Below are 16,394 nucleotides of genomic sequence, written 5' to 3' on the forward strand. Positions count from 1 at the left end.
GGGGGCCAAAGGTTCCCCACCCTGACATATACTTTTGTTCTTCACATGCGCTAAGATTAATCTTAACAATTTTCAGTGCTTTAAATTGTAAGTCCTTAATTCAGTAAGTGCACGCTATTGAAATGTCATGTCTTAAAACACTTAAATCCCAAGGTTTCCGCAACTGGAGGTGTGTGTTTTGCGCACGCGTGCTGCGCTATATAGCACTTCTGCACATGCACGCAGCACAATATAGTGCTTCTGCGCATGAATGTGTGGCAAAACCTAGAAAAACACTTCTGGGTTTGCCGCGTGCATATCCCGAAGGATACGTAACCGGAGGTGAACGCAAGTAGTGGTACCACTGTAATTTAAACAAGGTACTTACGTAGGGACGGGGGGAGGAGAGACCAGTGCCCAGTTGTGCACAGTGGAAGAAGGTGTGCTCTGCAGAAGTGTAGGGGGGCAGAGCAGAACCCCCCCAGGGCAGAAACAGCCCCCCCCCAAAAAAAATATATTTTATTCAAGTTAGCACCTATGAATGCAAGATTTGAATGTTGGCAGAAGGACTTGCCTTTGGCATGCAGTGTTTTTTGGAAGCTTAGGCCTTGCATTGTAGACTGTGGAGGGACAAATGGGGATCTGCCCTGCCAAACTCTTGTCTGCTGTCAAGCAGCCCACAGTTCCCCTGCCTTCTTATATGTAACCAGCCCAGGTGGACAGCACTGCTAGTCAGCTTCCTCAGCCTTGATCTCCATGTTGCTATTGTAGAACTCAGCAGGGAGGAGGATGGGGACTAAAGAGGAATTAGTTGATCCTGCCTGTCATTGACTCTGGCTCCATCTATGGTTCTATTATTCTATTAAATGCAGGGCAGAGCATTCCAAATCGGTTCAGTTTAGGACATTGTGGTATATAATATGGGAAATGGACATTAGATAACAAATAGGTTGAGAGATTGGGGGGGGGGAGTATAAATCAATAAAACCCAACTTAATTAAAACCCAACAAATAACATACTATGAAAATTATTATTATATCAGTTTCCACTTTTGGGTTTTATAACTATTAGTCATAGTGAAATAAAGTATATAGAAATAAAATTTAAATAATCAAGCTTTCCCAGTAGACTTTTTACATTTGCTATATAAAATTTGGCTTGTGCTTTCGAAAGGGGGGTATTAACACACTAGCCATTTGATAGTATTTTTTTAATCATATGGTTAAGTGTAACAGTGACCGACAGTACAAGTCTATGCATATTTATTCAGATGTTTTATGGTGTTCGTTGAGGCTTGCTTCCAGGAAAGTGTACATAAGACTTGCAGACTAAGAGTCTCAGGGATGAATGAGGAAGTTCCTGTTTCCATCCTTATCTGCCACAAACTCTCTAGGTTGCCTTAGGCAAGCTACTCTCTCATTGTCTTTGCATCTGCAATAAGGGGATAATACTTTCCTAACTTCCAAGACTGAAGGATTATTGAAATTGTGTCTATATTATATATCTCTCATCATCATTACATAAAGTTAAGTGTAAAAATAACTTATTTCTGTGTGGAACGACTCACTTTTTACAGTTAGATTCTCCTAATTGATTGGAGTGTTAAGTCTCTGACTTGGGAGATTCATGTTCAGGTATAAACATTACTGGATAAATCTTGATCACTCAATGTCTTTTTGCCTAACGTACTTCACAGAGCTGTTGTGAGGGGAAGAGTCTATTATAGGTAATAGATATGACAAGACAACTATGTTTGAGGCGGAAGCACAGGCCAAAGAGGTGATTAATAGCTGGAGTTTTGTAACTGAGAGATTAAGAATTTCAGGTCAGGAAATAGTCTAAACAAATTTATAGAGTTAATCAATACATTATTTGACAAAAGATAGGAAGGTGATATTAGTATCTGAGTAGTTCAAGAACAGATCTATAATTATCTTGTCCTTTTAATTACCCACTCATAATTATCTTGTCCTTTTAATTGCCTGTGCATATTTACTGGTGCATTGTACAAATATTTATTGACATCTTTATATTACTAGTATAAGAAACCATAAGAATAAGCCTTAGATTGTGGGTTGTATCCAACCAAGTTCTACTCAGAAGTAGACCCAATGAAATGAATGGACCTACGTTGGTCATGGCCATTCATTTCAGTGAGTCTACTCTGAGTAGGACTAGCATTGGATACAACCCTATTTATTATATTTATAAAAGTATTTCTGTACCACCATATCATAAGATATCAAGGCAGTGTAGAGAAGAAATAAAAACTCTGTGTGTGCTATTTTTATACCATGATGATTTATAAAATGCATTGTATTGTATACAAATAACAATATTGTGTAATATTGTGTGTGTGTGTGTGTGTGTGTGTGTGTGTGTGTGGTTTTTTAAAAAAGATATAGGGATCATGTTTCCCACCATAGCTCCTTAAAGGAAAGTTGGGATAAAAATTAGAGGGAGGCCATCTTAATTTTGTAGCTTGGGGGCCCCTTTGCGCAAACTGATCTTTGCTACTCCGTCGCCACGTTCCCTCTCTCTTGTCTGTTCACCAATAAGAGAACTAAATGTCACCCAGAACACTCTCTCTGTTGATGACAGCTGACAAGCAAGCTTCTAATATTCAACATGACCTCATGCCTTTCTCAATAAGTATTAATATTTTAATATTAATAGCCATTTTAGCAGTAGGAAAGGGGGAAAGATCACCCCGGTGTTACCTTTCGTGGACTTCCTAATGACATCTGCCAAGGTCATGGTTGGCTCCATCTCCAGGGAATCTTGTTGCTTCGATTGATTTTGATCCCCCACAGGGTGCCAAGAATTCTCTTCCTCAGTATCCATCTTTTAATATCCTTTTAAATGTCCAAAATCCTCCGCTGAGGAGATAAGTGTCTTCTGCTTCTGATACGGTTGGGGAACTTAAGCCTTATTAAGATGTTCCCTCAGCCTGGCTGTGTGAAGGTGCAGGAAATTCCTGGGTGACTCAAGTTGTCCATCCTTATTCACCTTTTTGCCTCACGAGTCTATGATCACTTAATGGCTGTGTTTACATTTTACAATGGGAGACATCCTGGATGGCTTTGTTACTACAGAAGCCAGTGACTGAGGTGTCCTGGAATTCTAATCACTATGGAATTTGGCTTCCAACTGTCATAAGCCAAAATGCCACAACTAGTTAGTGCAAGTGGAGGTCTGAATTGAGAGAATTGCTAATACAAATGGGGGGGAAATGTGTTGGGCGCTTGGATGAATTTGCAATTCATAACAGATTTTGGCTTCAAACATTGTGGGAACCTGTACATTAAACACTTAATCGAGGAACCTGTACATTAAACACTTAATCCTGCTTGGCAGGGGGTTGGACTCGATGGTCTCTTCCAACTCTATGATTCTATGAGGGAGAAAATGAAAAGGTGGCTTTTGTGGCAACGTATGCAGTTTCATACATTGAAATCATACTTTGAAGTACAGTGGTGCCTCGGGTTAAGTACTTAATTTGTTCCGGAGGTCCGTTCTTAACCTGAAACGGTTCTTAACCTGAAGCACCACTTTAGCTAATGGGGCCTTCTATTGCCGCCGCGCCGCCGGGGCACGATTTCTGTTCTCATCCTGAAGCAAAGTTCTTAACCCGAGGTACTGTTTCTGGGTTAGCGGAGTCTGTAACCTGAAGCATATGTAACCTGAGGTACCACTGTAATGTCTATGGAAATCAGCAGAATATGTTTAAGATTGTTTATTGTTCTTTCTTTTGACCTACTTTGGTTGTTTTTAAATAATAATAATTTTATTATTATTATTATTATTATTACCCCGCCCATCTGGCTATCCACACTTTATTTTTAAAGCAACCTGCAGCATTCATTTCTAAGCATTTTATAGAGAAACCATGTTGGTTTTAATGTATCAGGGTGTGGGTTGTTTGCTTGGCTATACGTTGCTTTGGGTTGCCTTGGAAAAGGCTAAGCAACTAACAAATTTAACAGATAATAAATAAATGACCACAGAGCTCACTCTGTCCTCGGCTGTATTGCATATTTCTCCCACCTTAGGGTTTTCCCCTATTAAAAGAAAAGTATGGTACTTTTGCAAACTTGGGTTCCCCCACACCCTCATCCCTCACCTGCCAAATACCTTCCTTTTGTGCCTGACAGATGCCATTTTATGCACATAAGCAACCTCACGTGCAACCAGAACATTGGAAATCAGACGGAACAATAACCGTTTCCTCACCTCTTGTCCCTTACAGATGGAGGTAACCTGGCTGGGGTCCAGCACATTGTCGTGGTGCTATCGGGGAAAGGGGGCGTAGGGAAGAGCACCATCTCAACGGAGCTGGCTTTGGCTCTGCATCACACTGGGAAAAAGGTATGCACCATGTGGTATAGTGGTTAGAGCACTGGATTGTTGTTATTCATTTCATTTCTGTTTGCTTTATAGTTTTAAGCGGGGGAGGGACCTTAAAGCGGCTTACAGCCTACATTAAAACATCAAATAAAACAATCCAGAATCAAACATCAATGAAGAAAGTCAGAGCATACATTCAGAGCAACATAGTTAACAGGAAACTAAAATATTATCTTGAAGATTTCAAAATAAAACTTTACAAAGGAGATCAACTACAAGAATGCACATTTAAAGCGGCAAAGGGGACAATGGCAAAGTTTTCTTAAACGTTTCAAAAGAAAACATTCCTAAAGGAAGTCCAATATAGAATGCACATTTAAAACAGCATAATCAAAAAGAGAATAAACTATTATCATAAGCATAGAACATGTCTGCTGCTGTTGCTGCCAGTGGTGGTTCATGGGGGCTCAATGACTTGGGTCTGCACTAAGAAACAGCCATGATGGTCTCTGGCCTCTTCAGCAGCCTCGGCTTTTGCAGCTGGAATCAGTGAAGGCCCTGCCCTCTCAGGCCAGGTGGGAAGAGGCCTGCAAGACAGGGAGCAGGTCTTCCAGGACTCAAAGCAAAGATTGAATGTGAACCCAAAGTACCCAGGTCCCTGCTTAGCAGTGATTGTAGCGGTCCTGGCCCATATGCCGTCTCCCAGTCTAATGTACCGCCATTCCACACATTTTTTCTTGGGGATAAGCCTTCATGTATACCACCCTGAACTCTTTGAAGAGGCTTAGGGAACAGGATCCCTAGCACCCCCCACCCCCTGCGAGTCACTTCGACAGATGAGCAGGGCTTCCAACTCACCAGTTGCCCAATGTCACCATGATGTCAGGTGACCGAACTTCAAAGTGGAACTGGTGGGATCCTGCTGGCCCTAGTGATGTGGTTTTTCTGAAAAATGGGAGGGGGGAATTCCAGAGTGCTAAGGCAGCTGAACTTTAATCAGCAAACAAATCTAGACAAGTATGCCTTAATATTATGTATTCATCTCTTGGGTTTTTTCAATACTCAGAAGTATTTGAAATATTTGGGGACAAGAAGAATCAATAACAGTGCAGTTAATGTGGTCTAAACGTTGTAGTCTAACAAAGCTGGAGCTTTACATGCAAATTGGTTTTAGTTTTGGGTTTTAGGGGTTTTTTTCAGAATAACTAAAGATATCTAAGAACATGACCACTCGGCAGTATATGCCTGTGTGCATTGTTTACTTCTCAAGAAGCAAAAACGAAGGCCCTCAAAACTGTAACATTAATTTGAGCTTGTTCCTACCCCCCCAGGCTAAGAAATTAAATTAGCTGTATTTGCTGGGGTGCGGGGAGTTAATTACACCATTGAAATGACTCAGTGTTACTGGTATTTTATCCACTCCTTATGTTGTATGTTTGAAGGGGAGAGCCCATGGAGTATGGGGTCAGGGAGTTGGAAGACAGAGCAGAATTAGAGTTGGTAAATGGAAACTTTGGTTGGAGGAAGAGAGACAAAGGGGATTAACTGTGTGGGACTGGGTTTAGGGTTTCAGGTGCTCCCCTTCATGAAGTCCCCATTACGTGAGGGGTATGGGCCAGGCTGTGCTCTTTGACCCTCCCCTTCTATTGAGTTCCCAACATCCCACCTCTTCATTCTTCCAGGTGCTTAGGCATGGGGGGGGGGGCTTCAGGGGGAGTCTGCTGTACTCCTGTCAGCTCCCTGGGTGGGCTGTTGGGAACTGTATGAAGTCAGAGGCCCCAGCGAGCACGTCCTTCCATGAGCGTCAGGAAATGAGTGGACAGGGCTACTTTCTCATTCATTCCAGACTTCGGGTCACCGCACACTGGTTTTCATGGGTCCTCAAATAAACACTAGGCCCAGCAACAAGAATCCGCAACAGCATACGAATCAATCTGGCTAACCTGATCCAAAAACACCCACTCACATACCCCACTCTCACACAAAGGAAATCTCACTACAGCCAACCAAAGACAACCAACCACACCTTAGGCCACCCCCAACTTCTCTCACCACCAAGGAAATACAACAAGCAAATAGTAAGAGAACCCACACAAGTGACACTGAGACAAAACCCCACACATACACTAAGTAGAATAGAAACATTGCCACCCGACCCCACTCACCATTCCCTCCTTCTCCCCCTCTTTTCTTCCTAACCTAACACTGTGTGTAACACTACTGTATCACAACAAATGTATGACTACAAATGTAGAAAATGCAGCTTGGAAAAAAAAGAGACCATGCACGTATTTTTGTAAACTAAGAAACCTTTAATAAAAATATGGTTTTTTATTAAAAAAAAACCACTGGGCAATTTCAGTGGGTAAATTGTTGCTGAAACCCACACTTAGAAGGTTTTGAGCACCAACTCCGATACCAACACCTACGCAGTGCTATTAGCATGGTAAGACAGCGACACTGTTTAACATTAATTTTTACACACACACCCAAAGGAGGTAAGCATTTAAATTTACTGCATGTGCCTGGGTGCTCCATAGGGAGAGTCACCTGGAGGGGGGAAAAGTTAATTATATCCCTGAAACTGTCTACAAAACCTTACAGGTTTGTATCCATTCATTATGTTACTAATGAATGTTTACGAAACTGTGTTTTTTAGATATGGAAGTGAAAAATCTAGCAGTGGGATAAAATTCCATGATGGAAAATTTCCGCCTCCATCCCGTTGCCTCTCACTCCCCTCCCTGTCTGACTTGCTCCCTCCCCAGAGGCCCATGTGGCTTGACATGGCCTGCTTGGAAATGAAATTGCCCAGGACTATCCGGGGAGATAGGAGGCTAAGGAGAGAGTCTATGGTGAGGACAGGTAAGGCCTCCCTGTGGAACTGTAACCCAGTGAAACATCAGAGGTTCAGTCCATGGGTAGTCCCAGGTTCAAGTCCCCTCCCCATGGTCTCATTTGGGAAAGAGCTAAGAAGAGATGGAGCCGAACCCTTGAGAAAAAGGTTGCAGCGTTTGGGGAGGCTTGGTAAGATGTGACATAATAGTTGCAGGTTTGATACCCGTATGAGACAGCTGCATTGCAGGGGATTGGACTAGATGATCCACAGGGTCCCTTCCAACTCTACAATTCTATGACTCTATGAAGTGTATGAAATCATGCATCACATAGAAAAGTGAATAGGGAAACATTTTTCTCCCTCCTGACACTAGAACCAGATGTTCCCCTTCTCTAGCCTATAGTGCGCTGCCCATTCATGGACCGCTCTGTCATGGATGCCTAGAAGGCTGTTGACCCATCAGAAATGCAGGAGGCTCAATGGGAATGGGAGGCAGGAGGGGTTTCTGGTGATCAGCTGACTAATGAGCTGCTTCCAGCAAGCACCATTTCCTGGTTTTGTAGGTAGGTACATATGGCTGTAGGGACGCGGGTGGCGCTGTGGGTTAAATCACAGAGCCTAGGGCTTGCCGATCAGAAGGTCGGCGGTTCGTATCCCCACGATGGGGTGAGCTCCCATTGCTCGGTCCCTGCTCCTGCCAACCTAGCAGTTCGAAAGCATGTCAAAGTGCAAGTAGATAAATAGGTACCGCTGCGGCGGGAAGGTAAATGGCGTTTCTGTGCGCTGCTCTGGTTCGCCAGAAGCAGCTTAGTCATGCTGGCCACGTGACCCAGCTGTATGCCGGCTCCCTCAGCCAATAAAGCGAGATGAGCACCACAACCCCGGAGTCGGCCACGACTGGACCTAACGGTCAGGGGTCCCTTTACCTTTACATATGGCTGTACTGATCTGATCTGCACATTCTGAATGCCAGGGCAGGTAAACACACACACACCAGCCTGGGAATCTAATCCAGCCTCCCCTCCCCACCCAAAAAGCAAAAAATTTAGTCCTCCAAGACCACACCAATTTTATCAGGGAGCAAGGGTAGGGGGATTAAAGTAGGTAAGAGTCATGAGGTAGACAGAGCAGTTTTCATTCCAGGCCAGCACCCTGATGTGGAGGCAAAATCACTCCCTTCCTGGTCATCAGTGCCGCTACATTGAAGGGCTTGATTGCCTACCATTGCAGAATGTTACAGTGATAGAATTCAACTTTATCCCTTCCTGCAGCTTTCACCTACCTTTCCTCGGCCTGCTGTGCCATGTCCGGAGAAAGGTTTGATACCCTGGGCTTGCAAGTTGCTTTTTTTAGTTGTTGTTGTTTTTTTACTGAACAGGGCCTCCCCATTTGTCTTCCCAATGCAGGTCGGGATCCTGGACGTAGACCTCTGTGGCCCCAGCATCCCGCGCATGCTCAATGTGCAGGACCGAGATGTTCACCAGTGCGACGGTGGCTGGGTGCCGGTCTTCGTTGGCCAAGACAAAAGCATTGCCGTCATGTCCATTGGCTTCCTTCTGGAAAAGCCAGATGATGCCGTAATATGGAGAGGACCAAAGAAAAATGGTATGGAAGATACAAATGTTTACTCACCCGCATGCCCCTGTTAGTGATATTTGGCCTAAGCCAGTCAGTCTTGGGGGCAACCACCTTTTGAACTCAGTGGCCTGGAGGTTTATTGTCCATCCCCCCCGGGCAGCAAAGCAAGTGACCTATTTGCAACTGGGTAGCACACGTCCCTGTTTCCAAGTGTGCTGCCTACAATGAGTAAGAATCTCCTCCAGGCAACAGTGCTCCAAGTTAGCTCTTCGCACTCTGAACATGCACTGGGAGGTACAGTTCTGCCATGTTGTTTTTCCTTCATGACCTCTTGTTCCGTGCATCCAGCTGGCAGTTCCCAGCTCCTGCGGGAGGACAGAGGACTAGCACAGGGTCTACATGGGTGGCAAGTGACTTGGGTGACCCTAAATGAATGTCACCACCGTCCTTCTGAATCCCTTCGAAATCCCTGCTTGGGGCCATGTGCTCAGAAAACACATGCCATTTAGTCCTCGCCTTTCTGCATGGCACCCCAGGGGCAGCTCACAACCATAATCAAGAAGCGGCGACAAACAAAATAAGAGCAGGAAAAAACAGTCAATTAGAAACAACAACATCACAGCTGCCAATTTAAAACAAGTATCAACAAAGGAAACTTGATTAAATTGCAGGTCACTTTTTAAAAAGGGATTGCCCAGTTAGTTCTCCGTTGCAAGGGAGTTCCAGAGTTTGAACACAGCCATGAAGAGGCCTTCTCTTGAGTCTCCTCCTGTCCTGTGCAAACAAGCCTTTGATATTGGTGGGACATAAACAAGCGCATCTTTGGAAGATCTTTAGATTTGGGTAGGTTTGTATGGACAGGGTCTGCAGATAGCAATGTCACCGGAAGAAGTGAGCAGACGACATGGAGGGTTACGCTGCTTTAATGTGTCCTAAGGCAGACCGGTCTTTGGCCACGCCCCCATCGCCTCCGCCCATTTCCTGTCTTCATCCCGGACAGGGGTATGTGGGGGACCTGCTCCTGTCACCACGGGGTTATTGTGTGAATTGTGTCTGTGTGGGTCCTCCCATTGTGTGATCTTTGTCCATTCACTTCTTCATTCCAACGCTAAGTTCTACTTGGAGCAGATTCATTGAAATGAACGGACATGATTAACTCAGGTTCATTCATTTCAGTGGGGGCTGCTCAGTAGAACTTAGTTGGATGCATTCCAATATACTTTCCCATTCTATACTTCTTTATAGCTTTGATCAAGCAGTTTGTGTCCGATGTCACCTGGGGAGAACTTGACTTCTTGATTGTGGATACACCCCCGGGCACATCCGATGAGCATATCTCCACCGTAGAATCCCTTCGGCCTTATAAGCCTCTTGGGGCAATTCTTGTTACAACACCGCAGGTACAGATGACTTCTCTCTTTTTCTTGTCTTTTAATTTCTTGGGTTTTCCTGCAATTTTTAATTAAAAAAAAAACTATTACGCACCTGTACAAAAGTGACAAATAATAGGAACAAAGCAACTATAATAATAATAGCTACACACAAACGTGCGCACACAGTTAATTACACACCTACAAATCTTTAAACTGGAAGTGTCTATAATCAAAACTTAAGGGGCATCTAAATAAATTTTATAAAATATATGTGTAGCTTTTTGAAAGCTCTAGATTGAAAATGCCAACTTGCACTATAATTTGTGTGACTTCATCATAAAGTATAAATGTGGACTTGGTTCAATAAACTGACTCTGTATGTACAGTGGTGCCCCACAAGACGAATGCCTCGCAAGACGAAAAACTTGCTAGACGAAAGGGTTTTGCGGTTTTTGAGCTGCTTCGCAGCTCAAACGTCTTGCAAGTTTGTTTCCTTTTTCTTAACACCGTTAATACAGTTGCGACTTGACTTTGAGGAGCAACTCATAGAACGCGGTGTGGTAGCCTTTTTTGAGGTTTTTGGTGATTTTTGAAGCTTTTCCAAAACTTTTCCGACACCGTGCTTCGCAAGACGAAAAATTCGCTAGACGAAAAAACTCGCGGAACGAATTAATTTCGTCTTGCGAGGCACCACTGTAATATGAGCCAAACCATGCCTTAGTGCAAGCAAACCAATATGTGAGTTCCTGGAGCGAGTTCCTCGTTCACTCCTGCTGCTGCCCTGCTCCTTGGAGCCAAAAGCTGAACAATGACTTGACGCCATATAGCAGGGCAGCAGCAGGACCAGGAGATGAGGCAGGAATGGTTACTCTGTGCCTATGGTCTTCACTCCGGGAACCCACACCATTGGCTGTTTGCACTAAACCATGGTTTGTCATAGCATTCGTTGCAAACTGGATATTTGTGTCTCTAAAATTCACTAAATGATTCCCTTTCCCCCTAAATTTATCCCCCTTTTTAACCATTGTCCTTAGTTCTCATAAAATATGTCTTGGTTCCACATCTTAGCTATCTATTTTCTCATGTTATATACTTCTAGGTAGTTTACAACATAAGTCACTTGGGGTGATTCTGATTATAGCATCAGAGTTACTGCTTTTTTGGGTTCTGGGCTATTCTCTCCGAAGTTGCCCTTCAAGCATTTTGCTGGGCACATTGAATCGCCAAGACTTTCAGATGAACACAAACTAGCATCATGGCACGGCAGGATACTGAAAATTTTATTTGAGGATCCTGAAAATATTGGCTTTGATCATTTTATATAGGGGAGGGGGAATCAATGTGCTCTAGGTGTTATTTCTCAAAGGCAATTTCTGTAGCCGTGTATGGACACCAGGGGGTGCTCTTATAGCCACAAGAGACATTTTTGGATAAAGTTTCTCCCCTGCGCTACAGTTGGCTTGTATAATACAGTACTCGGCATCTATTGCATAGATTAGTTATAAACTATCTGTCCATCATGACAACACAGCTATTAGTTTTTTAAAACATAGGGTTTGGCAACCACATCCATTGTAGCACAGTAGTACAGCACTTGCTCTGCGTGCAGAAGGTCCCAGGTCTATTCCCTGGCATCTGCAGGTAGAACCGGAAGAGAAACTTTCCTGAAACCCTGGAGAGTTGCTGCCAGTCAGAGCGGACAATACTGAGCTAGAAGGGCATGAGGCAGATTCCTATGTCCAAACCAACCATGCATCCAGCTCAACTTTCAGCTTTCAAGGAAATTGCTGCTAAATGCTCACTGGTGCATATGACAGCTTTGGATCAAAGAACCAATGCAGCTTGACTTGGTATGAGGCAGCTTCCAGTGTCGTATGAAAATTCTCTACAGTTTTGAGATTTGCTGTGAAAATAACACATTTGTGGCCGCTGAAAAGGTTGCTCACTTTGCCAGACCTGTTTGCCTATTGCTCAGATTTGTTTCCTGCTGCCGCCCTATTACCACTGTATTACTCAAGATTCTCTTCTTTCTTCAGGCTGTTTCCGTGGGGGACGTGAGGCGAGAGCTGACCTTCTGCAAGAAGACAGGCTTACGGGTCCTTGGGATCGTGGAGAACATGAGCGGCTTCGTCTGCCCACACTGTTTGGTAAGAGCCAGAGGCTGAGCTAAGCTCAGCGTGCGCAAATTTATTAAGAGCTGAGATTGGTGGCCGTTGGAGTGATTTTTAAAAAACCTGATTGTAGGAGCAAGTTTAGGGTTGTGTCCTCTGGTGGAGCTTCTGCAAGCATTTCTGCTTTCCCAAGGGGAATAATTGCTAAAGGCCAAACTTTATGGCATAATATTTGTGAGAGATAGAGCTGACATTTCATGTGTCTTTTTCTTTTTGGAAAGTAAATACCAGGTGCAGGGTGGAAAACCAGTCAGGACTCCTGACACTATGATCCTAGTCCAGTCAGGACTCCCGACACTTTATGATATAGTGGTATATAAATACGTACAGTCATACCTCGTGTTGCGTTAGGTTCATGTTGCGTCTTTTCGGCTTGCGAACGCGGCAAACCCGGAAGTGTATACTTCTGGGCTTTGCCGCATGCACAGAAGCATTCTGCGCGCTTCACACATGTGCAGAAGCGCTCTATCACGCTTGTGCAGAAGCGACACTCTAGTTGCGGACTTTTCGGGGTAAGAACAGCACCCCAGAACGGATCGTGTCCTCAACTAGAGGTACCACTGTATTTATATGAATTAATTTATTTACACCCCACCTTTCCTCCAGAATTTCCTCCCCACTTTTCCTCTAGAATTAAGCTTCCTCTTCTGTTCTAGGAATGCACCAATGTCTTTTCCAAAGGAGGTGGACAGGAGCTGGCCAAGCATGCCGAGGTCCCATTCCTAGGTGAGTTTATCCGGAGTACCCTCTAGGAGAGCATTAAAAGTAGTGATGGTGGTTTTCTTGTGACTTTGATATCCACATAACACTTTAAATACGGTTATGAAAGATCCCGGCCATAAGGCTGTGTCAGTCTGGATCTTGACAGGGGGCATCACGGGACAGATCCAAAGCAAAGGAGGACAGAGCTGCAATAGATGGAGTCAGCTAGAGGAGCCAGCTAGAGCAGTGTTCCCCAACCTTGGGCCTCCAGCTGTTTTTGGACTACAGTTCCCATCATCCCTGACCACTGGTCTTGCTAGCTAGGGATTATGGGAGTTGTAGTCCAAAAACAGCTGGAGGCCCAAGGTTGGGGAACACTGAGCTAGAGGAACCGCTCTGGGAAAACTGAGTTGATGATTGAATACTCAAATTCCGCTTCTCCTGTAACCACGTTGAGCTCAAAGCAGGTCACAATGATGACAATAACATTAAAATTAGCAAACATTACAGTGATTATAATCATCTCAACAACTCCATAAGGCAAAAAAAACCATCCCACCCCAAAACAAATTAATCAAACAATTAATTTCAATTCAGTACGAACTCACAGTGATTCAAAGTGTCAGAAACGGCTGCTGAGCCCAGTGCCAGATGACTCGCGTCCTCTGCAAAGGGGCTTCCTCTCCCACTGTAGCAGCAGAATCTTTTACAGTTTTAGTCTTGACTTTCACCCTCAAGAAAAGGAATTGATCTCTTAGCTGGATGCAGCTGAGACAGGGAACCTGTGACCCAGTTGTCGTTGGACTCCCATCAGCCCAAGCCGGCATAGAACTTGGTCAGGGATCATGGGAGGTGTAACCCCACAGCCTTTGAAGGGCCCACAAGCTCCCCATCCCTGTACTTAGAGCTTCATTGCTGGTCAGTATACAGCTGTTGTCTGGGAGATGGGAGAGCCTGCCCATCTTTCCTCTTTTCACCTTCTCTCCCTCTTCCCTCTTAAACCTCTCCTGCCTTCTTGCAACCCCACCTTCTTGCACAGGGTGCGTGCCCCTGGACCCCCAGCTCAGCCAGAGCTTGGAACAAGGCAGAGACTTCCTCCAGGAATTTCCCAAGAGCCTGACGTTCCCTGTGCTCGCCGACATCGCCCGGCAGATCTTGGCTGGGGCGTCCGCTTGCAGCTCCTGAACCGGAAGCACGGGCCGCAATCGACGGGCACCCAGCATCTTCCTCGCTGCACCAAGAGAAGTGAGAGAAGCTGGCCAGGAAACAGGGCGGCTTTTGAGAAGGCTCAGCAAGGCAGGGGAAGGCTTTTCGGAAAGCGACAGACTCAGAGGGGCTGGATTTGGGCAGAACACAGCGCCTTGTCTGCAGCAACGTTTGCCTTCCGTATGAGTGACTGCAGTGTCTGCTTTGGAGCGGTACACCCATTGGTGGATTTGTTTGTTTTTAGCCCTTTTTCCAAGGCCAAGATCTCAACCAGATGGTGTTTCTGCTCCCTTGCTCAGGCAGGACAAATGAGAAGTTTACACACACCCAAAGAGCAGAGAAGTACCAGTAGGACGCTGGCACTCTAGCACTCCCTGCCTTCCACCTTGTGAACTCAGTTCAGCATGTGTTGTGTGATGCAGCAGTCCTCGCAAAAGCCTCCGCCAGCAGTTCCTTGACTGCTCTGCAGAATTCAGTTGTGAGTCGGTCATCTTGAGCAACCCACATCCAATAAATCATATTTGCTGCAGTCAAGACACCTATGTGCTTTTTTAAAAAACATGCATGCCCATTATTTGTTTTAGGGCTGAGTTGTCTTGCCCCATCGGCCCAAATGTGGTGGACTACAACTCCCATCATCCCTGGTGCCTGGCAGCATATGGGGGACCCAAAGTTAAAGAACCCTTGTCTATATCAGTGCTTGCATTATTTGGGGGGGGGGCAGGTGGCACTGGGAGCCCCAGCAGCCTTAGCTTTTGTGTGTATGTGTCCCACAAGCTCCTCAATTTGGATTTGTAGGTCCTGCCATTTGCCTAAAATTAGGGATTGTCAAGTGATGGGAGTTACGGAATCCACTGTTGCTGCTTAGAGATGCATCATTTAGAGATTTTTCTGACCAAGCAGTCAATCTGTATTATTTAGAATAATGTATAAAATAAGGGTCCCCCATATTTTTGTGCCATAATTTCAGCAGCTGCCTGAAGTTCTGCGTTACCTTGTTGCTAAACATCCAGGGACCGATCACCAGCAGGGAGTGTGGCTCAAGTGAGCTTGGCCAGAGCTGGTAGCGAGGGGGTGGCCACTGCACAATCCTTTATGCCACATGTGTACATGCACACATGCCATGCTCCAATAGGAGGGATTTTTATCCCCAAGCCTTAGTAGATGGGTGAGCAGGAGAGGTTGCTGGGCTAATGAAGGAGCTCCAAGGGCCCTCCACCTGCTCTGTGTCATTCTCACCTCTCGCATGTTGCATCTGTATAGGTCCGAGTTTGGGGATCTCTACACTTGTTCCCTTTTGTACATTGGGCTTCCAAGTTCCAACCACCTGGTAGGGCAGTTCCAGTCTTCCTCTCCCTCTTTCTTGCTATTTTCCTCTCCTGCCTTTATTTTAGGTCAATCAGCAGTCTCAACCAGAAAAAATAAAATCTAATTGCACAATTTTGATAACTACAATTCTCCAGAGCAGAATTCCACAACCAGTACTTCTTGGACTATTTTGAATGACATAATCAATAACAGATTAGAACTGCGGGTCAATGAGATATTTATTGTTATTTTCCTCTCCTGACTTTACAACTGATATTCAATATTCCATGGTGATTGAGCTGCTTCTTCTTATTTTTTGTTGGGGTTGTATTTATGTTAAGCATTTCCCCCCTGTACTTTTGCAACTCTTGGGGCTCCTGCAAGTAGGCAGATACTCATGACTCAGTGAGGCCTGTTTTAGCTTTATTTCTGTCAATGCTCATCGTCCGAGTTCACTATTAGGTGTGAGATATTTCCAATCTCTGAATCAATAAGATCAATCAGCCGTCTCAACCAGAAAAAATAAAATCTAATTGCACAATTTTGATAACCACAATTCTCCAAAGCAGAAATTCCACAACCAGCACTTCTTAGACTATCTAGAATGGTATCATCTAACAGATTAGAACTGTAGGTCAATGAGATAAAAAAATAAAAAATCTTCTGAATTTTGATTGGCCATGACTGGTTCCCAAGCACTAAACGTTTTATTGTATCTGGCAGTGCAATTTAGGTGATAGCATGTCTGCCTGGAGAGGAGGGTCCCATGGTCAGCATCTGCTTGAGGTCACAATTTTCTTGTTTAAAGGCTGTTGCAAAAACGTGGCTGATCTAAGGGAGGGGAATCTATGCCTCTCTGGATGCAAATCCAGAAGGAAGTTATCTGCAAG

The 16,394-nt window shown here is 44.6% G+C and overlaps 2 protein-coding genes across 5 annotated transcripts in view; one reads left to right on the plus strand and one right to left on the minus strand.

Annotated features, from left to right (window-relative positions):
* SPSB3 (splA/ryanodine receptor domain and SOCS box containing 3) overlaps positions 1 to 3,049 on the minus strand; it is a gene marked incomplete at its 5' end in the record, with an annotated part of 17,213 nt that extends 14,164 nt beyond the window's left edge. The window contains one exon of the mRNA XM_083474461.1: positions 2,701 to 3,049. Coding sequence (XP_083330587.1) covers positions 2,701 to 2,824 — 124 coding nt within the window. The remainder of the gene's footprint in view (positions 1 to 2,700) is intronic.
* NUBP2 (NUBP iron-sulfur cluster assembly factor 2, cytosolic) overlaps positions 1 to 14,725 on the plus strand; it is a 16,065-nt gene extending 1,340 nt beyond the window's left edge. For 2 of the 4 annotated variants that reach the window (XM_083474551.1, XM_083474552.1), the window contains exons 2-7: positions 4,230 to 4,348; positions 8,573 to 8,771; positions 9,990 to 10,144; positions 12,154 to 12,264; positions 12,945 to 13,014; positions 14,030 to 14,725. In XM_083474551.1, coding sequence (XP_083330677.1) covers positions 4,230 to 4,348; positions 8,573 to 8,771; positions 9,990 to 10,144; positions 12,154 to 12,264; positions 12,945 to 13,014; positions 14,030 to 14,175 — 800 coding nt within the window. In that variant the 3' untranslated portion in view covers positions 14,176 to 14,725. Of the gene's footprint in view, positions 1 to 3,130; positions 3,174 to 4,229; positions 4,349 to 8,572; positions 8,772 to 9,989; positions 10,145 to 12,153; positions 12,265 to 12,944; positions 13,237 to 13,376 lie in introns of those variants that run through there. The other 2 variants (XM_083474550.1, XR_014518926.1) reach the window with 2 other exon arrangements.
* The last annotated feature ends 1,669 nt before the right edge of the window (positions 14,726 to 16,394 follow it).

Source organism: Podarcis liolepis, assembly GCF_965112155.1.
Source record: "Podarcis liolepis genome assembly, chromosome: 14".
In the NCBI taxonomy this organism is placed as follows: Eukaryota; Metazoa; Chordata; class Lepidosauria; order Squamata; family Lacertidae; genus Podarcis; species Podarcis liolepis.